Below are 20,079 nucleotides of genomic sequence, written 5' to 3' on the forward strand. Positions count from 1 at the left end.
GTTCTTACGAGCGACAAGAGCTGCAACCAATCATGGAACAGCACGTTAGGCCTGTGAACCAATGGGAAACAGAGAGATGGTTTGAGTCAAGGGCAGCGCAAGGGTAGTCTCTGTAAAGAGGAGTGCTGGAACTTGTAGTTTTTGTGGGCTTACCGCGCGGGCTGGACAGACGAACACTACTACCTCGCACGTAGTGATCTGCCACTGATCGTGTGTGTGGAGTAACCTTACCCATTCCGGGGATAAGGATCTCTAAGTTGAAGGCGGAGGCCTGAATTCTAAGTCCGCCAACACCTCGAATTTACTGGGTGACCTTGGGCTAGTCTTTCTTAAGTGGTTTCCAGCCAGAACCGTCCTGGCGAGTCTCCACGCCTATGGAGACGTAGAATTTCCAGCTATTCGAGGGCGTTCGCTAGCACCATCTCCTCTGACCCTGTCGAGTTTTAGCAGGAGAAGCAGAACCGAATCTTGACTGAGCCCCCGGTGATGTTTGGGACCCATTCAATGAAAGCCATTGTAGGGCACACCTGGTATAGCTGGAAGCACCAGTAAGAGATCCAAGAAAGCTGGCTGTAGACCCAGAGGTAGAAAACTGGTGGCCTGTAGCCAAATAGAGCTCTGTTTTATCTGCTCGTGCTATTTAAATAAATGATTAATTATCTATAGTTTTAAGTCGAGAGACTTAAACATGAGAAATTCAAATTTCCTGTTTTGTCTTGAAAAATACAGAAATCCAACTGCACTAGGCCCATGAGACACTATCAATGCCTTCCTCTTCTAGTTTCCACCCTGGCCACTAATTTACAGCAGCTTCCTGACCACATGAATTAATGACCCCTGTTATAGATCAGAGTGGGATTGAAGTAGGCCAGGGACAGGAGACAAGCATCATGATTAATTTTTCCTGCCTGTGATGAAAAATGCTGAGATTTAAACAGTACAGTAAGAACAGGAGACACTCCATCTTAAGGCTAAGATTCCATTTTAAAAACCAGAATTAGGAGGTAAGATTCCTAAAACATTCTTTAGTGATCAGACAGTAACCTACCCTATCTTAAGGCAAGGCAAGCAGTCTTAACTAATATGTTACCAGTGGTTCAGGGAAACCACTATCTTAGAGAGGGACTGGATCAATAAATTCCTTATGTTAAGTTTATCTTAAAGAATCATCTAGAGGGCTGACTGTGGATAGTGACATAATGTCTCTCGGAGAGAGACATCATGAGACCGCAAGTCAAGCCTACACCCAATAACCCCCACCCCCTGCCACCCTTGCCCCATTCTTGAAAGCCTTAAAAGACAAAATCCTAAGCCCTTAAGTGTGCCTCCTCTCTGAGGTTGCCCTCACTCCTCTTTCTTCAAGTGTGTACTTTTTGCCTTTAAAAACTTCTCACTGCTCAACTTACTGCGTTTTTGTCTCTGCACTCCTGCAGTAGTGTCTTTGTCACTTTGCTATTACATTCTATTTTCCAAGCTTAAGCACAAGTCTTCATTTTGTCTGTACTCTACTTCAGATAAGTAGAGAGGAGCTATGGAGAGCTCCAGTTTAGGCTTGCAAGTTCCTGTTGCCTGGGTGACCTGGACAAGACTGCAGCTGTATGATCATGCTCTTTAGTAGTCTACCCAAAAATCTCCTTTCTTTGCCCTTGAGAAGTTCTCAGAACATAGTGTCACCCAATCTAGTGCTCTGCAACTCCCCTAAATCCTAAGGTAGTAGGGACTTAGTTCCCACATCATGCAGATCGAAGCAGATGCTGGACAGCAGGTGACCCTGGCTTTAGAAGTTCACAAGAGATTTGCCCTATGCCAAACAGGAGTTCAACAAGCTTCCTTTCTCTTTCTCTTGCTCTCTGCTGCCTGCAAGGCAGCTGCCATTCCCTTCCATTCTCACTTTAATTAATTACTTCCTTACCTACACTCATCTAACCTGCTCAAAAATTATTTCTCATTCAGAATCAAGAATCCTCTCCTGTCCAGGTTGAAGTTTTCCTAGTGTTTCACCTAGTGTGCAGAGAGAAACGTCCCCAGACGCAGCTGCCTGGCAACAGGATCACAGGTTAGTTGGCCCTTTAAGAAGTTGTCCTTTTGCATGAGCGAACTTACTCAGGATTAAGTGCTGAGACATCTTTTCTGGTAGCATATTTTTAATTAGCTTTTTTGATATTAAAGTAATATGTTGATATATGTGGTACAGACATATGTGTAATAGCAAAAGTCCTCTGCCACCACCCTCCCAAGGGGTATATCCTTCCAGAATTTTATCTATACAAACAAGGACATGTACATTTCACTAGACCTCCCAGAAGGCTGGGATTTTTGTCAGCTATGGTCACTACTGAATCCCCAGCATCTAGACTAATGCTTGGCAGAGAGGAGGTGATTAATAAGTAATTGGTTTTTTTTTAATGTCATAGGTAAAAAAACAGATATTTGTTCTCGAACCTGGAATCGGGTCATGATGAATGAGTAGGAGTTTACCAGAAAGGGGAAAGGCATTCTCAGCAGAGGGAACAGGAAATGCAAAGGCCAGGAGGGATGCTGGAAAGCATAAGGAATGCAAGCAGTTTGGACTGGCTGAGGTGTGGCTGAAGCCAAAACTTGAAGGGCCTCCAATTCCAAATTGAAGAACACAGTCTTTTTAGAGGAAGCAACAGGATGGTTTTAAGCATAGGGGTGGCCAGGTGGGTTCTAAGGGTATGGTGAAGAGAATTGAGTTGAGGGGATAACAGGTAGAGAGACTGAATAGATCATTATAACCAAATGAGAAAGGGCAAGGCCTGAGCCATGGATGTCTCCACAGGGAAGGGGATCAGAGGTCCCACAGTGAGTCTATACATCAGTAATTGATCCCCTGTGGGAAGCCAGGGAGAGATAAGTAGAGAACAGTTCTCTGTAGGGTAGAGGTACCCCACCACTCTTAAGGAGTGGAGAAAACTAGATAAGGGCTATGAGGTGGTAAGTCCCAAGGTTGGCTGGGGTCCCTTGGTTGAAGATGTGGTCAGAGCTAAAATTGGCATCCATAATAGAGAGGTGAAGAGAAGCATCATTGCAGTAGTAGGAGAGGATGACCCTAGAAGGGGTCCCAAGCAGAGCCTGTGACTGGTTCTCTGCAGCAGGAAGATGAGCTGTTGGCACCTGGGCTGGTGGTGGCCCAGGCCCAGCTCCTGGAACCCCAAGCACACATATTCAAAGCTTGATAGATCCCTAACTTGATGTGTAACCTTGGGCAACTCACTTCTCTCTAAGTTTCCTGACCTGGAAAATGGGAATAATGAACACTACTCACAAAGATGATTAGAGGATCAAATGAGGTCATGTTGGGAGAAGACCTACAAACTGTAAAGTCCCCTATGAAGCCTAGGCCTGCATTGACCACACAACAGAAGGCAGGCAGTCTCCACTCACATAACACACACTACAATCCCCTCCCAAGCTCATTGACACTGACATGTACCTTATTAAGACCACCTTTGGCAATGCTCCAGCCCCAAAAGCAACCCCCAATAAACATACCAAATCTGGCTGAATCCCTCTGTCTGGGTGTCCTGGATTAAGGTATCTGGAAATAGGTGAGTTGGCGCTGGGTGAAGAAGTATATTAAGGAGGGTAACACTAGCTGCTATAACAAATATGTATCAAGGCTCAAGGTTTATTTCTTGCAGTGATCCTGGTTAATGGGTGGCTTGCCTTTTGTATACTAACAAGGAGACCCAAACTCCTTCCTTCTCTGTTTCCACTATCTATCATCTTCTGCACCCAGCCAGCTAAAGGGGAAGGAGAGAATGTGGATGACACATACTACTTAAAAACCTTGGCCCAGAAATGGCAATATCATTCCACTCACATTCAACTGGCAGGACCAGTCACATGGACACATCTGACTGCAAGCAAACCTGGGAAATTAAAGTCTAGCCATGTACCTGGGAAGAAGAGGACATGAATTTGTGGTGAATAGTCATTCAGTTCCTGCCTTTGAAGGGTTCAGGTCATAGCTCTAGAGGGTAGAATATGGAGGGGGGCGTCACCTTGTCCCTGTAAAAAGAAGGGCCCCAACCAGAATGATGGTTGAGAGTTCTTGCCCATGTGTAGAGTAAAATACAAGTCCTTGTGGGTACAGCCATGTGTTAAAAAGAGGACTCTGACTAAAGGGCCTGAGTTCATCTGGCACTGGGCCAGGACAGAGTGAAGGGTGTCACTCTTCAGTCAACGTACACCAAGGGGGTGTTTTTATGTGAGTGAGTGTGAAGGCACCTGTCTCTGGACACCTATGACCTTAAATGTTCCTTTGCCCAGGTGGGTGAGCATGTGCATACCTGGCTGCACATGTCACTGGGGTGTCTGAGTACTCTCGTGCCTGCGTGCAGTTGCACCTGTCACATGCACCTGTCTAAGGGACAGTACATACATGTGACTGAGCCCCCAGGTGCTCCTCATGAGAGAGAGCCTGTGTGTTTATAGCATACACACCTGAATGGTCTGTGTGTGTGACCACACATGCAAGGTGTCCATCTGTCTGTACACCCAGGCACATCCCTGAGAAGTGTCTTGGAATAAAGGGAATTAACAACTGCCTGGGGGAGGAGTGCTTGGTATGCACACACCCAGCACACAGCAGGTGTGAGATAAGTGTGTGCTGCTGAGTAAAGTGAATGTGTGGATATTGGTGCATGTGTACATGTGTCTGAGGGAGCCCTGCCAGGGTGTCCAAAGGCGCCTAAGTGTATAAGCGTGCATTTCTGTGTGCTCAGACGGACCTTGGAGCTCCCAGCTGGGCCAGACCAGTCTAGGCTCCTCTCCGGGTCTACAGAGGCCTCTCTGCTTTTTGGTGTCTGCGTGGGGCACTGCCAAGGGTGCGTTGGTGGTGCGTGTGTTTGCGTGTGAATGTGTGTGTGTGTGTGTGCGTGTAGGAAGAGGCGTTCGCTCTCTTAGACCTCGCTTTTTTCTGTGGTTTGGTTTCTATAGAGACACTTCCTGTGGCAGAGAAAAGAGGTAGTGAGCTGGTGTTTCAGGATGTGAGGGCCTGCAGGAGCTGAGCCGGGCTCTCTCCACTACTGCCTGCCGCCGTGCAAGCTCTGGCCAGCGCTGCCCACAGTCCCCATGGTGGGCGCCTCTCCCGGCCGGGACCTGTGAACAGCAGCGGCATGCCAGGGAAGCCCAAGCACCTGGGCGTCCCCAACGGGCGCATGGTGAGTGTGGGCTCCAGGCCAGGCCCACGGGGAGAGGGTGGGCACACCCAGGGTGGAGCCCTGGAGGCACACCTGGTCGGGCTGGGACAAGAGCCTGCATGCTGCCAGCCATCAGGAGAAGGTGGGTACAGACAGCAGCAGGAGGTGGGACCTGGTACTGTCACCCCAGGACTTCCTGATCATCCTGCTGAGGCAGTCCTGGGCATGAGACCAGAGAATAGCTGCCATGGGCTTGGGAATTAGCCCCTAGCCTGCTACCTTGGCACCATCTGGGGCTGCCTGCACCTAGGGTAGCAGGGACACCTGGCATGCCCCTTGCCCCCTGCACACCCCTACAGTGGCCCAAGCCCCCACACCTCACTTAGCCTCAGCTCTCCCTTCCTTATCTCAGGTCCTGATGCCCGAGGTCAGGTAAGGGGCAGTCCTTGCTGGGTCACTCTAGCTGGACTTGCTCCAGAGGCTTCCTGCTGGAAACAGCAGTCCTTGGGCAGCCTGAGATGGTCAGCAGGGTCGGGTCAGGTTGGGGCAACTTCTGTCTGTTTTATTCCACAGCTACCAGGAAGGGTGGGGGTTGCTAGGCACTAGAATGCCCCTGGCTGCTGCTGTCCCACCCCTTCAGCCCTCTCTCTGGCTAACTGGCCCCTGGGTCAGATCTGCCTTCTGAGGGTCCAGCTTCTTTATATATTCAGCAGATGGGACAGGCTGTTGCAGGCTTTTCTTCTCTCCCTAGGATATTAGCCCCCTTAGCAGAGTCCCTCCTAACAACCCCAGGAAGGCCAGACAGTGTCCTACCCTCCAATCCAGTCCCAGCCTAGTACTGTGGGACAAAGCTAATGGGTCTAAAGAGACGTGGGTTCCAGTCTTGGCTCTGTTCTCCCTTACTATGGGGTTCTCTCTCCCCTCAGTTTCTTCACCTGTAAAATGAGTAGATTGGAATGGATCTCAAAGGCTTGTTGAGAGAATTAAGTGGAATGCTGACTACAAGGCCCCTGACCCCACTGTGGGGACTTCATAAATGTCAGCCCAATGCCCCCTTTCATTCTCAACCCCTCTTCAAGGATCCCAGAAGCTGAGCCACCCCCACCCTCACTTCTGCCTCCTAATTCCCAAGACCTATCTATCTCCACCCCTCCTTTTACCAGCATCTCTTCAATGCCCAGTAGCAGGCTAGCTGGTGGGAAACAGACAAACCCCTCCAAGCTGGCCCAGTCCTCCACATCACTCTCGATTGACAACTTAACTCCGAAACTTCAAGAACCCATGGGCCTCGCACTCCTACCAAGAAGACACAACACTTGGGCATCCAGGCCAAGGAGGAGCACACCCATGCCCATGTCACCCCAGAGGGCAGCTGGGTTTGTGCTTCTGAGCAGTGCCCAGAATGGCAGGGCAGCTGAGGGTGTGCCCCTAGACAGATCCAACCTCTGCTCCTCCCCCATCAACCCATGGCTTCTCTACCCAAGTCATCAGAGTAGGGGTGCCCCCAACCCCAGCAAGCCCACCATTGCCTGGCTCCTCCTCACACACAGGTTTATCTTTTTCCTCCTTGGGCCCATTCTGATCTACCCATGCCACCTCTTAGAATTCTGAGGAGTATAGAATTGCTGGCTATCAGCAGCTGTATGAAGCCATGCTCAGCTGAGATTGGGAAGGGGTGGAGAGGCATGAGTGTCTGTGGCAGGGATGTGCATCAGTGACACATGGACCAGGCATCTGGTTCCTTCCATGAGCTACTCTCCAAGGAGGCTCAGAGGAGTCAGTGATGTCCTGAGGGCAGCTGGTGAGGAGAGAGGCCTGCATTTGAACCCAGCCAGTCAGACTGGATGTCGGTGCTCCACCACCTCCCACAACTGCCTGTCTGCCCCACCTACCACCACCGTCATCCCTGCTGAGGCAGTTGCATTTGTCAGCTTCTTCTTTCTGCCACTCAGCTTGTCAGGCAGTCACAGTGAAACCTGTCACTTAGAGATGACTACCAGCCCCCCTCCCAGAGATGTCTTCATGCCACCTCAGTTGTTGGCTGACTCATTCATTCAACAGCCGCTCCTTAGGGCCTGCTCTGTGCTCGTCCTGTCCTGAGCACTCCAGACCCAGGCCCATCATCCTTGCCTTCAAACAGCTTCCAGTCTGGCAAGGCACAAAAGACATGGCCACAAACACCAGATTTGGGTAAGAGCCACGGGTCAGGGATAGAGAAAGCTTGAGGCGGACCTGGGAAGAAAGAACTAACTTTTCTACTCACTTGGTGCACTGTGGCATGGGAGATGTCCTGAAAGGATATGCCATCTGGAGGAGGGGATGCCATGGGGAAACATATAATGTGTGAACAGGGACAAAGCCCAAGGGGAGGCTCAGCCTAAAGCTGAAGACAGGTAGCTATCTTGCCCTGTCACTTTCCTGGGGCCCAGCTAGTCTTCCCACCAGGGGACGCCTGCAAGGCAGAGCCCACTGTACCTCTGTCTGCATTCCTGGTGTCCAGCTCAGGGCTAGGGCTCAGCTCCACAGGGCTGGCTCAGGCTGAAGGAGACAGTCACCAGGGTTCTCTGTGGGCATACCCAGAGAGGATCTCACAGCCTCATTTTCCCCAAGCTAGGATGAAATGAGAGTGCCCAGCGCAGAAGATGGTCAGTAAACTGACCCTCCCTTCAGAGCTGACCCTTTCAGAGGGAAGAGCTCAAGAGGCCCTTTAACCTATTGACCTTGTCTGCCTGTGCCCCAAGGGCTGAGGCCCTGGGCCTCCCAGCTCCTCCATTTCATCTCCTGTCCACCCAGGGAGGCAGCTTAGCAGAGGGGAGACCTCAGACTCCAGAGTCAGGCACACTTGAGTTCTTACTGCAACTTGGCCACTTCCCAGCTGTGTAACTTCTTTGGTCCTACGTTTCCTCACGTCTAAAACGGGCTAATAACACCTGCTGCACAGATTCAGGGTGTGAGGATAGAGTAGGATCATGGATGTGTGATATCAGAGTGTGCCATCACACAGCTGGAGCTCAGGAGGTTGGGGCCACCCTTGCCTTAGTATTCTCAGATACCAGTGGCTCTACCAGGGCCCATTTCCTAAGAAAAAAGTATGGTAAACTGAGACCAACCATGGGTCAGGAGTGTCACTGGCCACCACCCTTCCTCATCCTTTCTTCCCCTTTTCTTCCATTCACTTACCACTTCTCCTCAGGCAGTGAGGGCGGGGCAAGGCCAGCCCTGCTCAGCACAACTTCCCCAGACCCAGGAGCCTGGGCAGGTTGGAGCCCCTGCCAGTGGCATCAGCATGAGGTCAGCAGAGTCCTTGGTTACTGAGTGCCTGCTGCCCTCGCACACTCATTCACCTGTCCCTGGGCCCCAGGAGGTCGGGAAGGCTGAGCCGTTTGCTAGCCAGGGGGAACCATGGCCCAGAGAAGGCAAGTTGCCTGCCTTGGAATGATGGAGCTGGAACTGGACTCCATGTGCACTCCCTCCCACCCCTGCGCCTCTGTGCCTAACTCATCTCAGCCCCAACTACATGGATCAGCAGCAGTGAGGCAAGAGAGGCCCAGGAAGGTGAAAGGCAGGCTGCAGAGACAGGGCATTCAAAGATGGGGTATCCCTGGGGAGGGGGCTCTGATGGTGCTAGGGAGCACCAGGGATGGGAGGGTGCTTTGTGGGAGGGGGTTCAGGTTGCTTCCCTGCTGCAAACCAGGCCTGCCCTCCAGGAGTTACTGAGGGGTCAGACATGGCTGAGTAGAAGTGTGGTGGGCAGGGGGAGTTCAGGGCAACTGGTGTTTGGAGATAACTGATGTCAACAGGCAGAGACTGGAGAGCCATTCTGTGGGGGGCATCAGAAGCAGGTACCCAGCTTAGAAAGCAGCAAAGCAGGAAGCAGGAGTGTGAAGGGCTGTGGGGAAAATAGAAAAGTTTGATAGAATGTAGGGTGGAAGTGAGGGGGAGGGAAATGGAGAAGGCTGAAGGGGTTCAGTAGCCAGGCCCAGGCAGAAATTCAGCTGTAACGGGGCCTCTGCTCCACCTCTCAGGGCAGGGAGTGGGCCCAGGATAGGACCTGGGAGCCGGCCCTATCTAAACCAACAGTCAGTTCAATGTAATGTAAAGAAACAACACAACAGGGGTGTGGGCTGGCTTGCCCTCACTAGGGCTCCTGGCCTGGCCCAGCAGCTGGTGAGGTGGGGAGGCAGGTCTGAGCTGGGGAGAAGACGAATCCCTAGTGAGAGGGCAAACCATGCAGCCCCCAAGGAGGGAGAGGGGACTTAAGAAGGTTCCCAGAGACCTGGGTGGAGGGCACCACCACTGTGGCTGGGTCCTGAGGCTGGGAACAGCCGCAGGGTGGTCTCGGCAGGCACATGCAGGACAAGTGGAATGGCCAGGAAGGGAAAGAGCAGTCTGGAGGGGACCTGGGGCTTCACCTCATTGTCTGTCCTACAGCTGCAGGAGGTGACTTGGTGAAGCCTTCAGTTGGGGGAGAGCAGAGCAGGAGCGTGGTGACTGGGGCTGGCTGGGTGGGCCTGTAGCCCATGATGAGCAGGGAAACCCATTCCATGCCCAGCCACGCTCTGCACAAACTTCCTCATCCTCAGCAATGGCTTATCTCTGTGCTCCAGGTGGTAGGCTAGGAGACTAGGTTCAGGGCCAGGATTTGAATCTGGGTCTGAAAGACCCTGACATTTGTGCTCTTTCCTCTATGGCAAGGCTCACAAACTGAATGCAGAGCAGAGTGGACACTAATGCTAATGCAACAATAACAGTACCATTCCTTGAACATTTACTATATGTCAGATAGTGTCCTGAGTTCTTATATATACATAACTTATTTTGTCACAGCAGCCCTTTGAAATCAGGACCATTATTTGCCCGATTTCTACAGAGGAAGAAATTGAGGCACAGAGAAGTAATGTGCTGTCACACAGCACAGATTTTAACTCAGGCAGTCTGGAGCAGCACCTGCCCCCATAGGTCACATAAATCCATCAAACTCGCCTCAGAGATCTCTGAAGAGAGTGAGTCCCTTCTAGGAAAGGCACTGACTGCTCAATGCCAGCCAACGTTGCCATGCTGGAAAGAAGCTCAGGGTAGCTGGGCCATCATAGTCTTAAAGAGGAGGCAGAAAGCTGAGGTTTTATGTAAAACTCCTGATTGTTTAAATGTGGAAACCCCTTTAAACTAAAAAAGAAGAAAACATTCTGAGGATCAAGATATTAATAATATCTTACATATCTGCAGGCTAGCTCTGGCCCAAAGATGTGTAGCCTGATGCTTCCAGGTGAGAATGCTGAGCAGAGAGGGAGATCCCAGCCAGCAAGACAGGGAGAGTTTTCCTGGGGGAGATGTTTTCAGACTTGTTTCCAGTGGGGATGTAATGAAGGGGCAGATGGCAGAGGCTCCCTTATAGGGTCTAGTGAAAATGTAAGAGGTGAGAGGGAGAGAAGAAATGGGATTCAAGGACTGGTGTTGGGAGCCCAGGTGATGGGAAGAAAGACAGGATGTAGGGATGCTGGTGCAGGTACCCTGCCTTGGTGATGAGAGAGGTGGCTTCCACTTGGGACTGGCTGAGTTGGAAGGGCTTGTGGACAGGTGGGCAGAGATGTTAGCAGGAAGGTGGCTGGGGAGATGTGGGAGGAAGAAAGGGCCCAGGACAGAGTCAGGGAGGATTAGAGGCCACCTTGTGTGGGTAGGAGGTGACAAGGAAGCTGGTGGAGTTGCTAGGAAGGTAGGAAAACCAAGGGAAACCACTGCAAGAGTCTTTTTTTTTTTTTTTTTTTTTTTAGATAATTATTTTTTATTGAAGGGTAGTTGACACACAGTATTACATTACATTAGTTTCAGGTGTACAACACAGTGATTCAACATTTATATACATGATAATTCTAAGTACCAGCTATCACCATACCAAGTTGTTACAATATTTTGACTATATTCCTTATGCTATACATTACATCCCGGTTGCTTATTTATTTTACAATTGGAAGTGTGTACTTTTTCTTGGTTGTTGTTGTTAGGGCATCTCTCATATTTATTGATCAAATGGTTGTTAACAACAATAAAATTCTGTATAGGGGAGTCAATGCTCAATGCACAATCATTAATCCACCCCAAGCCTAATTTTCGTCAGTCTCCAATCTTCTGAAGCATAACGAACAAGTTCTTACATGGAGAACAAATTCTTACATAGTGAATAAGTTACATGGTGAACAGTACAAGGGCAGTCATCACAGAAACTTTTGGTTTTGCTCATGCATTATGAACTATAAACAGTCAGTTCAAATATGAATACACATTTGATTTTTATACTTGATTTATATGTGGATACCACATTTCTCTCTTTATTATTTTTAATAAGATGCTGAAGTGGTAGGTAGATACAACATAAAGGTAGAAAACATAGTTTAGTGTTGTAAGAGAGCAAATGTAGATGATCAGGTGTGTGCCTGTAGACTATGTGTTAATCCAAGCTAGACAAGGGCAATAAAACATCCACATATGCAGAAGATTTCTCTCAGAACAGGGGGGGTGAGGTTCTAAGCCTCACCTCTGTTGATCCCCAATTTCTCACCTGATGACCCCCCTGCGACTGTGCCTGTCTTAGGTTGTTCCTGCAAGAGTCATTTTGAAAGGAGAATTTTTCTGTTTCACTAATGGTTGGGATTCCCAGAGAAGTCAGAGGTGTGCGTGGGGGTTGCAGAGAGAGGATGGAATTGGTCTCTACAGCAGTGCTAGTCATACTGTGGTCCATGGACCAGCAGCATCAGCACTACCTGGGAGCTAGTCAGAAGCGGAGATCCTCAGGGCCATCTTAGACCTGCTGAACCTCAATCTCTGGAGGTAGGCTCCTCCTGTTCATTCTCATGCACACTAAAGTTCAAGGACCACTGCCCTGTACTACAAAATAGCACCCTGTGCTCCACCCAAAGTGGGGTGGAACCATGGGAGATCCTAGGCCCCAGAGGAAACAGTTGCAATAAGGAGATCATCAGCTACAGGAACACCTTTCCTTCTTCAAAGATATCAGCAAACATTGATAGAGCATTTACCACAGCTGGCCACTGCTCCAGATGCTGGAAATGTATTAAACTGATTTGATCCTCACAACAGCCCCAGGAAGTAAGTTACTATTATTATCATCATTCCCTGTTTACAGACGGAGACCAGCAACTTACCCAAAGTAACAGTTATTAAGTGGCAGAGACAGGATTCAAAGTCTGTGCTGATACCCACCTTGCAGTATAATTGGGCTCACCCAGCATATGCTGAGGGAGGAGGGAACCAGGGACAATGGAAGGTATTTGGCATAATCCCCAGCACCCAGGGTTGGCACATGACAGAAAGGGAGCTCAGGCAGCCTGGGCAAACCTAAAGCAAGCAGTGACCTGGCTGGGAATGGCCCTCCAGGCAGAGGAGAGCACAGTGCCAGTGCTGGGGGCTGGGCCTGGAACTGTCCCTTGAGAATCCACCCTGGACTTTGCTCTGACTTTCTATCTTGGGTCTCTTGTAGGTTCTGGCTGTCTCAGATGGAGGTAAGTGACAGGTGGTGCGGACAAAGCCTGCTTGGGGAAGGGCGGGTGGAGGGATATGTGGAAACAGGGTGGGGACACCCCTGCCACTTGCCATCTTTCCAGGGAAATTACCTGCAGATGGGGCTGGGCCAGGGGCTGAGGAAGGCCACAAGGCTCACCTCCACTTGTCCATCCCCCTGCAGAGCTGAGCAGCACGGCAGGGTCCAAGGGCGAGTGCGAGGGCCGTGGCAGCTCCCTCAGCATCCACAGCCTCCCCAGTGGCCCCAGCAGCCCCTTCCCCACCGAGGAGCAGCCTGTGGCCAGCTGGGGCCTATCCTTCGAGCGGCTGCTGCAGGACCCACTGGGCCTGGCTTACTTCACTGTAAGCCCTGGAATGGGATAGGGAGGGAGGATGGCAGTGGGGAGGGGCACAGGAGAGGGCATGGAGGAAGCTTCAGGCTGACCGATGGGCACTCCTCTGCCAGTGCCTCATCCAGCCTTTCTTTGGTATACTCTTCCTCTTCTTCCAGCTGAGAGCTTTCCTTGTGTCTGCCTCTGATTTCCTCTCTGCACCTCGGGATCTGACCCCATCTGTCTATCTGACCCTGTCTGTCTGGCTTGGCCTCTTGGCACTGTCTCTTTGACACATCTCCTGATTGGGTCTCCTGTCTCTGACTGCCTACTCCTTCTCCCCACTAGGAATTCCTGAAAAAGGAGTTCAGTGCAGAGAACGTGACTTTCTGGAAGGCCTGTGAGCGCTTCCAACAGATCCCGGCCAGCGACACCCAGCAGGTGGGGGGAAGGGGAATCTGCAGCAAACAAGGTGGTATCAGAGTCTGGGCCATGTCCTTGACTTTCTCCTGTCCCTCCTGCCCCAGTTGGCTCAGGAGGCCCGCAACATCTACCAGGAATTCCTGTCCAGCCAGGCGTTGAGCCCGGTCAACATCGACCGCCAGGCCTGGCTCGGCGAGGAGGTGCTGGCCGAGCCCCGACCCGACATGTTCCGGGCACAGCAACTTCAGGTGAGCGATCCCAGAGGGCGCGGCCAGGGGCGGAGCCTGGGCGGCGAGGATTGGGTGGGAGGGGGGCAGATTTGGTTGACTGTCCAAGCTGATGCAGCTGCAGGGCGGGGTCAGAGGGCGGTACCAGAGGCTGCTGGGAAGGGTCTGTGGGCGGAGCCTATCTGGGGTCCGGGCGGGACCGAGACTAGGGGCGGGCCCTGGGTCCCGGGGGCGGGGTGTGAGTACAGCGACCTGGTCCTCTCTCGCTCACCGTTTCGGCCCACGTCCCTCAGATCTTCAACCTGATGAAGTTCGACAGCTATGCGCGCTTTGTCAAGTCCCCGCTGTATCGCGAGTGCCTCCTGGCGGAGGCGGAGGGGCGCCCTCTGAGAGAACCTGGCTCTTCGCGCCAAGGCAGCCCTGACGCCACGAGGAAGGTGCGGACCAGGGGCTGTGGGAGACAGGGAGCGGGTACGGATCTGCGGGGGTGCCCACGGTCTGCATGCGGGCTAGGGTCCGGCGCGGTACCAGCGCCTTCCCTGTATCCGCAGAAGCCGAAGCTGAAGCCTGGGAAGTCGCTGCCGCTGGGCGTGGAGGAGTTGGGGCAGTTGCCACCTGCTGAGGGCCCTGGGGGCCGCCCGCTCCGCAAGTCCTTCCGCAGGGGTGAGGCAGGAGCCAGAGAGAAGAGTGGGGGCTGGAGTTTGGGCAGCCTCTGAGAACGCTCCCTTATTCCTCCTTGTCCCACAGACAGTCTGTAAGTCTGTGAAAACCAAAATGCAGTCCCTGTGACCATCACATTCCCCCAAGTGGTTCGGTTTCTGGGCTAGACTCCTGAAATTTGGAAAGCCCCCTGAGTTGCAACACTTGCAGGGACCCTAGCCACATTAGACCCCTGCAGGGCCCACCGGGCTGGGGAGAGGCCTCCCCAGGGGTTGGGGGTCAGGAGGAGGGGATGTACAGCTCTCTGCTCCTTCTGTCCTAGAACTGGCGGTTGGGGTGACAAACCCTGCCTTGCGCCGAGAGTCCCAGGGCTCCCTCAACTCCTCTGCCAGTCTGGACCTCGGCTTCCTTGCCTTTGTCAGCAGCAAATCTGAGGTGAGCCAACTGCTGGGGAAGATGAGGCTCCTCTGTGCAGCTGTCATTTCCAGTCACCGTCCCCACCTCCATCGCCCCACTCCAACCCCTCAGCCTCCTCACTTTCTTCCTGTCCTCACTATATTGAACCCCATGCATAGCATGGATGCGCATCCCCTTCAGCTGATGTATACACACATGGGGGTGCCCAAGTGTACACAGCAGGTGTGTGGGGATCATGAGTGGACCTGACTCTGAGTTCCCATGCGTCTGTGTGAGAATGTATGTGTTCCTGCAGGAGAAATATCTTTGCCGGCCTACAGGTGTGCCCTTGGGCATGTGTGTGTGTGTATGTGCATGCCCCAGGAAGCTTATCTGTCTGCATGGCCCTCATGTGTATACACGACCTCCTCCCATTCCTGCCCTGACTCAGAGCCACCGGAAGAGTCTTGGGAGCACCGAAGGTGAGAGCGAAAGCCGTCCAGGCAAGTACTGCTGTGTGTACCTGCCTGATGGCACAGCCTCCCTGGCCCTGGCCCGACCCGGCCTCACCATCCGTGCCATGCTGGCAGGCATCTGTGAGAAACGAGGTCTCTCTCTACCTGACATCAAGGTCTACCTGGTGGGCAACGAGCAGGTGTGGACCTGACCTGGTTCCCAGTTCTAACTCCCTTGCTGATCCTGACCCCAACCTCATTCTATCTCTGCTCTGTCCTGACCCCAACCCCAATTCCATTCCTAAGTCCAACCCCATTCTCTTCCTAACTCCAGCCCCCACCAGATCAACCCAGCACCAAGTCACTGACAACCACTCTCATCCCACAAAAATCCTATCCCCAATCCATCCGCATGATGGTTTCCAGCTTCACCCTCACTCTGATGGTCTGGGGAGGTAGTTGGGGGAGCACTGCTGCTGAAGCTGGGTTTTTCCATCCCTCCCACAGTTCAGACTGGCCATCACTGAAATGACCATTTGGGGGAGGCGTCTTCACCTTCTCTGCCACCAGAGGCATCCACCTGCATCTAACCCATGAAAAACTCCCCTTTAGGTGCAAACTAGCATTAAGCTTTAAGGAGGAGTCTAGGGGAAAATTCACTTTAAATTAAATAATCCAGTAAAGGAAGAATGCTGCATTCCAACATTCCAGCAGGATTCCAGTCACCCAGTAGATAAGTCCTAAGGCCCTGCCAGGTGGGTGGCCAGAGGGACCCAGGCCTGAGCTGTGTCCTTCAGGTCCTCAGGCTGGAAGTGAGCCAGGCAGGAAATGACCAGCGAGGAGGAGCTGAAGCTCAAGAGAGTTTCTGGGGGAAGGTAGGCTTTTTTTTGCCTGGTCCCAGGAAGGCTTCATGGAAAAGGCAGCAGTTGATAAGGATGGGAAGGAGTTTGCCTGGTGGAGCTGTTGGGGGAGATATTCCAGGCAGAGAGAACAGCTTAAGCTAAATCCTGAATATGGGATAGACATGTAGGCCAAGTTTAGGGGCCTGAAGCGTGGGAGTGGGAAGAACTCTGCCTACTCAGGCTGCCCAGGCAGCATCCACAGCCCAGAGGGCTTTCATGTCTGCTAAATATAGCTTCACCACCCACATCCCACCTGTCCTTGCAACACAGCAGAGGCCTAATGCCTGAGAAGCTGCCTCCCCACCCTGGGCTGGTGCAAGCTGGTGGGGCCTCTGGGGGCAGTAAGCACTACACCTGCTGTTTATGTACCTACTGTGTGCCAGGAACTGTGCCCCATACTTGACATTGTTCTAGCCTCACAGTGGTCTTGGGGGAAGGGCCCTTTTTGTAGTGAGGATATACGAAGTATCCAAAGTAGATGGGGATGGAGAGAATTGGACAAATGTCAAATAATGGACAAGGCCTGGGTGGCTGACCAAAGGTGGGTGTTGAGGGAGGAGATATGTCCAGCTGGTCTGTTTGGGTTTCACATGCCTGAGAGACAGCGGAGCAGCTGTCCAGGAGACAGGTCTCATCCTGGCCCAGGAAGAGATGGCCCCATGACCCAGGACCCAAGACTGCCTCTTACCCAAGCAGCCCATTACCATTTCCTGCCTACACTACTCCCATGTTTCTCATAACCTTTTCCAAGTTTGTCCAGCGCTCTAACCAGCCTTCTCTGTGGCCTTGGCCACGGCAGGCACCAACTCCTGCCTGGTCTCTCACCCCCTCCACATCTCTACTGCTCACTCGCCTATCGGCCCTTCCCTCTGACCTGTAGGGAGCCTTAATGGCGACCATACAAGGCGGTGAAGGTGGCTGCCTCCGATCTGGGGATGGCTGGGCATGGGGGGAAGGGACTGTGAGACTCTGCTTGGCGTCTTCAGAAGGCCCTGGTCCTGGATCAGGACTGCATCGTGCTGGCAGACCAGGAAGTCCGGCTGGAGAACAGGATCACCTTTGAGTGAGTACACTTACCCACAGGCTTGGGTCCGGGGTCCCAACACTCAACTGTGCTTCAGTTCGGGGTGCTGTTCTCCCCCATCAGGTCCCGCCCCTTGTGTTAACTCCTCCCCCAGGGGTAAGGGCCCACCCCAAGTGCCCCACCTCTGCAGATCAGGCTCCGCCCCCTTTCGGGCCTATCCGGGAGAGGCTTGCGGAGAGGCTGGGCAGACTCTCAGACCTTCTGCAGTGCGAGCCTCCTGTGCAGGCTAGAGTTGGCGGCTCTGGAGCGCGTGGTGCGAATCTCGGCCAAGCCCACCAAGCGGCTGCAGGAAGCCCTGCAGCCCATCCTGGCGAAGCACGGCCTGAGCCCGCAACAGGTGGCGCTGCGCCGGGTGAGCCGCGGGACAGCGCAGCAGTGGTGCGGGAGCCGGGCGGAGCGGCGGGGAGCGGGCTGCCTGTTCCACGGGCTGCTGACCTGTCCCCACAGACAGGCGAGAAGCAGTCGTTGAATCTGGGGAACCTAGTGAGCTCAGTGGCGGCCCAGCGACTGGTTTTGGACACTCTCCCAGGTAGGGGATGAAGGCCCCAGGGATTGGTCCCTGGGACGTCTCTGACCCAGAAGTTAGGGGGTACAGGCGGGACCCAAACACTAAGTGGCGCTCTCTGCTGTAGGTGCAAAGTTCCTGGAAGCTGGCGAATTACCTGCCTGCCGCAGCCAGGTGAGTGAGAATAAGGGCGCCCTCTTCTGCCCTCTGTGCCTCCCTCCTCCTTATGGCTCTGACTCCATATTCTTGCAGGATGGCCCACCTAGGACCCAGGACAAGGTTGCCCACCCCCCTCCACTGCCCCTCAACCTGCTGGCCGAAGTGCCCAGGAGTATCACTGGGAAGCGTCAGACCTGTGATATTGAAGGTACACTGGGGATAGTGGGGGCTAGGAAACAGATTGGGGACCACTGAGGGTGAGTGGCATCAGAGAGGCTTGAGGTGGCATCAGGGGCCTGGATGTCACTGGGGCTGGACAGGGTCCATTGGGATTGCCATACCAGAGGGCCTGGGATGGAGGATGGGAGGGGGTATTGGTGCTGGGGCCAGGAAGGCTGTGGCCATAGTAAGGGCAGCAGGACTGTGGTGGGCTCGCCGAGGCAGATCTGCACTGGTGGGCCCCTTGACTCTGCGGCTACCCCCAGGCCTGGTGGAGCTGCTGAACCGGGTGCAGAGCAGCGGGGCCCATGACCAGAGGGGCCTTCTGCGCAAAGAGGACCTGGTGCTCCCAGAATTTCTGCAGCTGCCTGCTCCAGGGCCCAAATCCCAGGAGGCCCCACCACAGACTGAATCAAAGGGCCAGCCCAAAGGAGGCACCTCAGACTCCACTGCTGAGTCAGCCCTCTGACAGCTGCCCAGCAGTCCAGGCTGGCTGCATGGCACCTGGCGGGCCAAGCATGCCATGGGCCCGCACTGCATGCCCTGTCTGTGCCATGAGTGTCTCTGGCCACTTCCTACCATGGGCAGGCCCACAGGAAGAGCCAGGAATGGGTGGAGAGGCAGCTTAGAGGAGTCACTCCACAGCTGCCACTACTTGGTTCCTCACAGACTCGCTCACCCATCTCTTTCTGCCAGGCTGCTGGGGAGAGGTGGGCCTAGCTGCCCAGGTGCAGGCATGCCCAACACAGAGGGGTGGTGTTGGCAGTGCCAGCCTCCCCACCCTGTGCCAAGCCTCAGCAGGGAGTAGGAAGAGGGGCCGGCCCCTCCTCAGGGAATGAATATGAGTAGCCTTTGGGGTGCAGGCAGACAGCTTCTCCCTCTACCCACATAGGCTCTACTGGACACATGGATTTTGCAGTTGGCTTGGAGCAACTGGGTTTGTCCTGGATGTATGATATTGTTATTATAATAATTATTATTCTGCCATGAAGCGTGTTCCCTGTGTGCCAGTCTATCCTGTGCCCCCTCCCCAAAACCACACTGCCTCTGTCAGCAAGATCAGTGCCAGGAAGTTCTTGGGGACCTCAGGATGTGCCTCTGACTTCCTATTGTCAGAACCTCTCTTCCTGACTGCACAGAGTATGGGAGTGTGAGTATGAGAGATACAGAAGCAGCGAGAGAAGGAGGGAGGGGAGGGAGGGGAAGATCTCTCTGGGGAGTTGTGCACTGCCAGGTGCCATTGTGCTATCCCGCAGTCTCTGGATCTGAGTACAGTACGGTGTCTGTTACTGTCCTCTGCTTCTACTGGGACCAAGTGTGTCTCCGCAGCTATGGCTGTGGGCACCTTTGGATGCATCAAACACCTTCTGGAGGACACTGGTCATTGTGGTAGGGGCAGGTTCTGCTCCTTGCCTGCTTTGGCTGATGGTCTTCCCTGTCCCCTGGCGGACAGGGAGGCCTGTCCACCCAGGGAGGGGAAGCAGATAGGACCTCTCAGGAGAAGGGCTTCAGCCTGCAGACAGAGAAGCCAGACTCAGTCCCAGTGCTGCTGCAACAGAGGAAATGAGAGAAGACACTCAGGGAATGAGGGGACCCCAACACCTCAGACAGGTGGAGCCCTCTTCCCCGCTTGCTATGCTCTGCCAGAAACTTCCCCCACTGCCTCTATCCCACAACTGGCTCCTTAACTTGAAATTCCTGGGAGAGATCAGTGGGGTATGCTGGCCCATCAATTTCTCCAGAAGTGGAACCCAAGTCTTCCTTGGGGGCCTTCAGCTCTCTGCCCCCTCAGCCTGCTTGTTTGGCTGGTTGACCCCACACTATGAGTGCTGGGATGGGCTCATGACCCATCCTGGCCAGTCAGAGTTCAGTTCAGGGTGATGCTGTGACCCCAGTTGGAATCCCCAATCCTGGTCATTTTCTACTGTCTCCTGGGATCTTGGAAAGGATATGCAGGGAGAGAGCCCACATGTGAATGAAGCCAACACAGAAGAGCAGTGCTGAGAGATGGAGGGAGATTCCTGACAAAACTTACCT

At 53.2% G+C, this 20,079-nt stretch overlaps 1 protein-coding gene across 3 annotated transcripts; it reads left to right on the top strand.

The window, feature by feature from the left end:
* The first annotated feature begins 5,064 nt into the window (after window positions 1-5,064).
* On the top strand, window positions 5,065-19,033 carry RGS14 (regulator of G protein signaling 14). 3 transcript variants are annotated; one of them, XM_036886933.2, is made up of 16 exons: window positions 5,127-5,186; window positions 12,307-12,447; window positions 12,661-12,682; window positions 12,865-13,043; window positions 13,361-13,453; window positions 13,540-13,683; window positions 13,956-14,099; window positions 14,214-14,325; window positions 14,645-14,757; window positions 15,170-15,373; window positions 17,062-17,138; window positions 17,385-17,511; window positions 17,607-17,688; window positions 17,792-17,838; window positions 17,917-18,031; window positions 18,309-19,033. In XM_036886933.2, the coding sequence occupies exons 1-16, from the start codon at window positions 5,142-5,144 to the stop codon at window positions 18,509-18,511; spliced, it is 1,848 nt and encodes a 615-aa protein (XP_036742828.2). In that variant the 5' UTR covers window positions 5,127-5,141; the 3' UTR covers window positions 18,512-19,033. The 3 variants fall into 3 exon arrangements, with proteins under 3 accessions (XP_036742831.2, XP_036742828.2, XP_057348307.1); XM_057492324.1 differs by having other exon boundaries at window positions 18,935-19,033; XM_036886936.2 differs by lacking the exon at window positions 12,307-12,447 and having other exon boundaries at window positions 5,065-5,186.
* The last annotated feature ends 1,046 nt before the right edge of the window (window positions 19,034-20,079 follow it).

Source organism: Manis pentadactyla, chromosome 2 (genome assembly GCF_030020395.1).
Source record: "Manis pentadactyla isolate mManPen7 chromosome 2, mManPen7.hap1, whole genome shotgun sequence".
NCBI lineage: Eukaryota > Metazoa > Chordata > Mammalia > Pholidota > Manidae > Manis > Manis pentadactyla.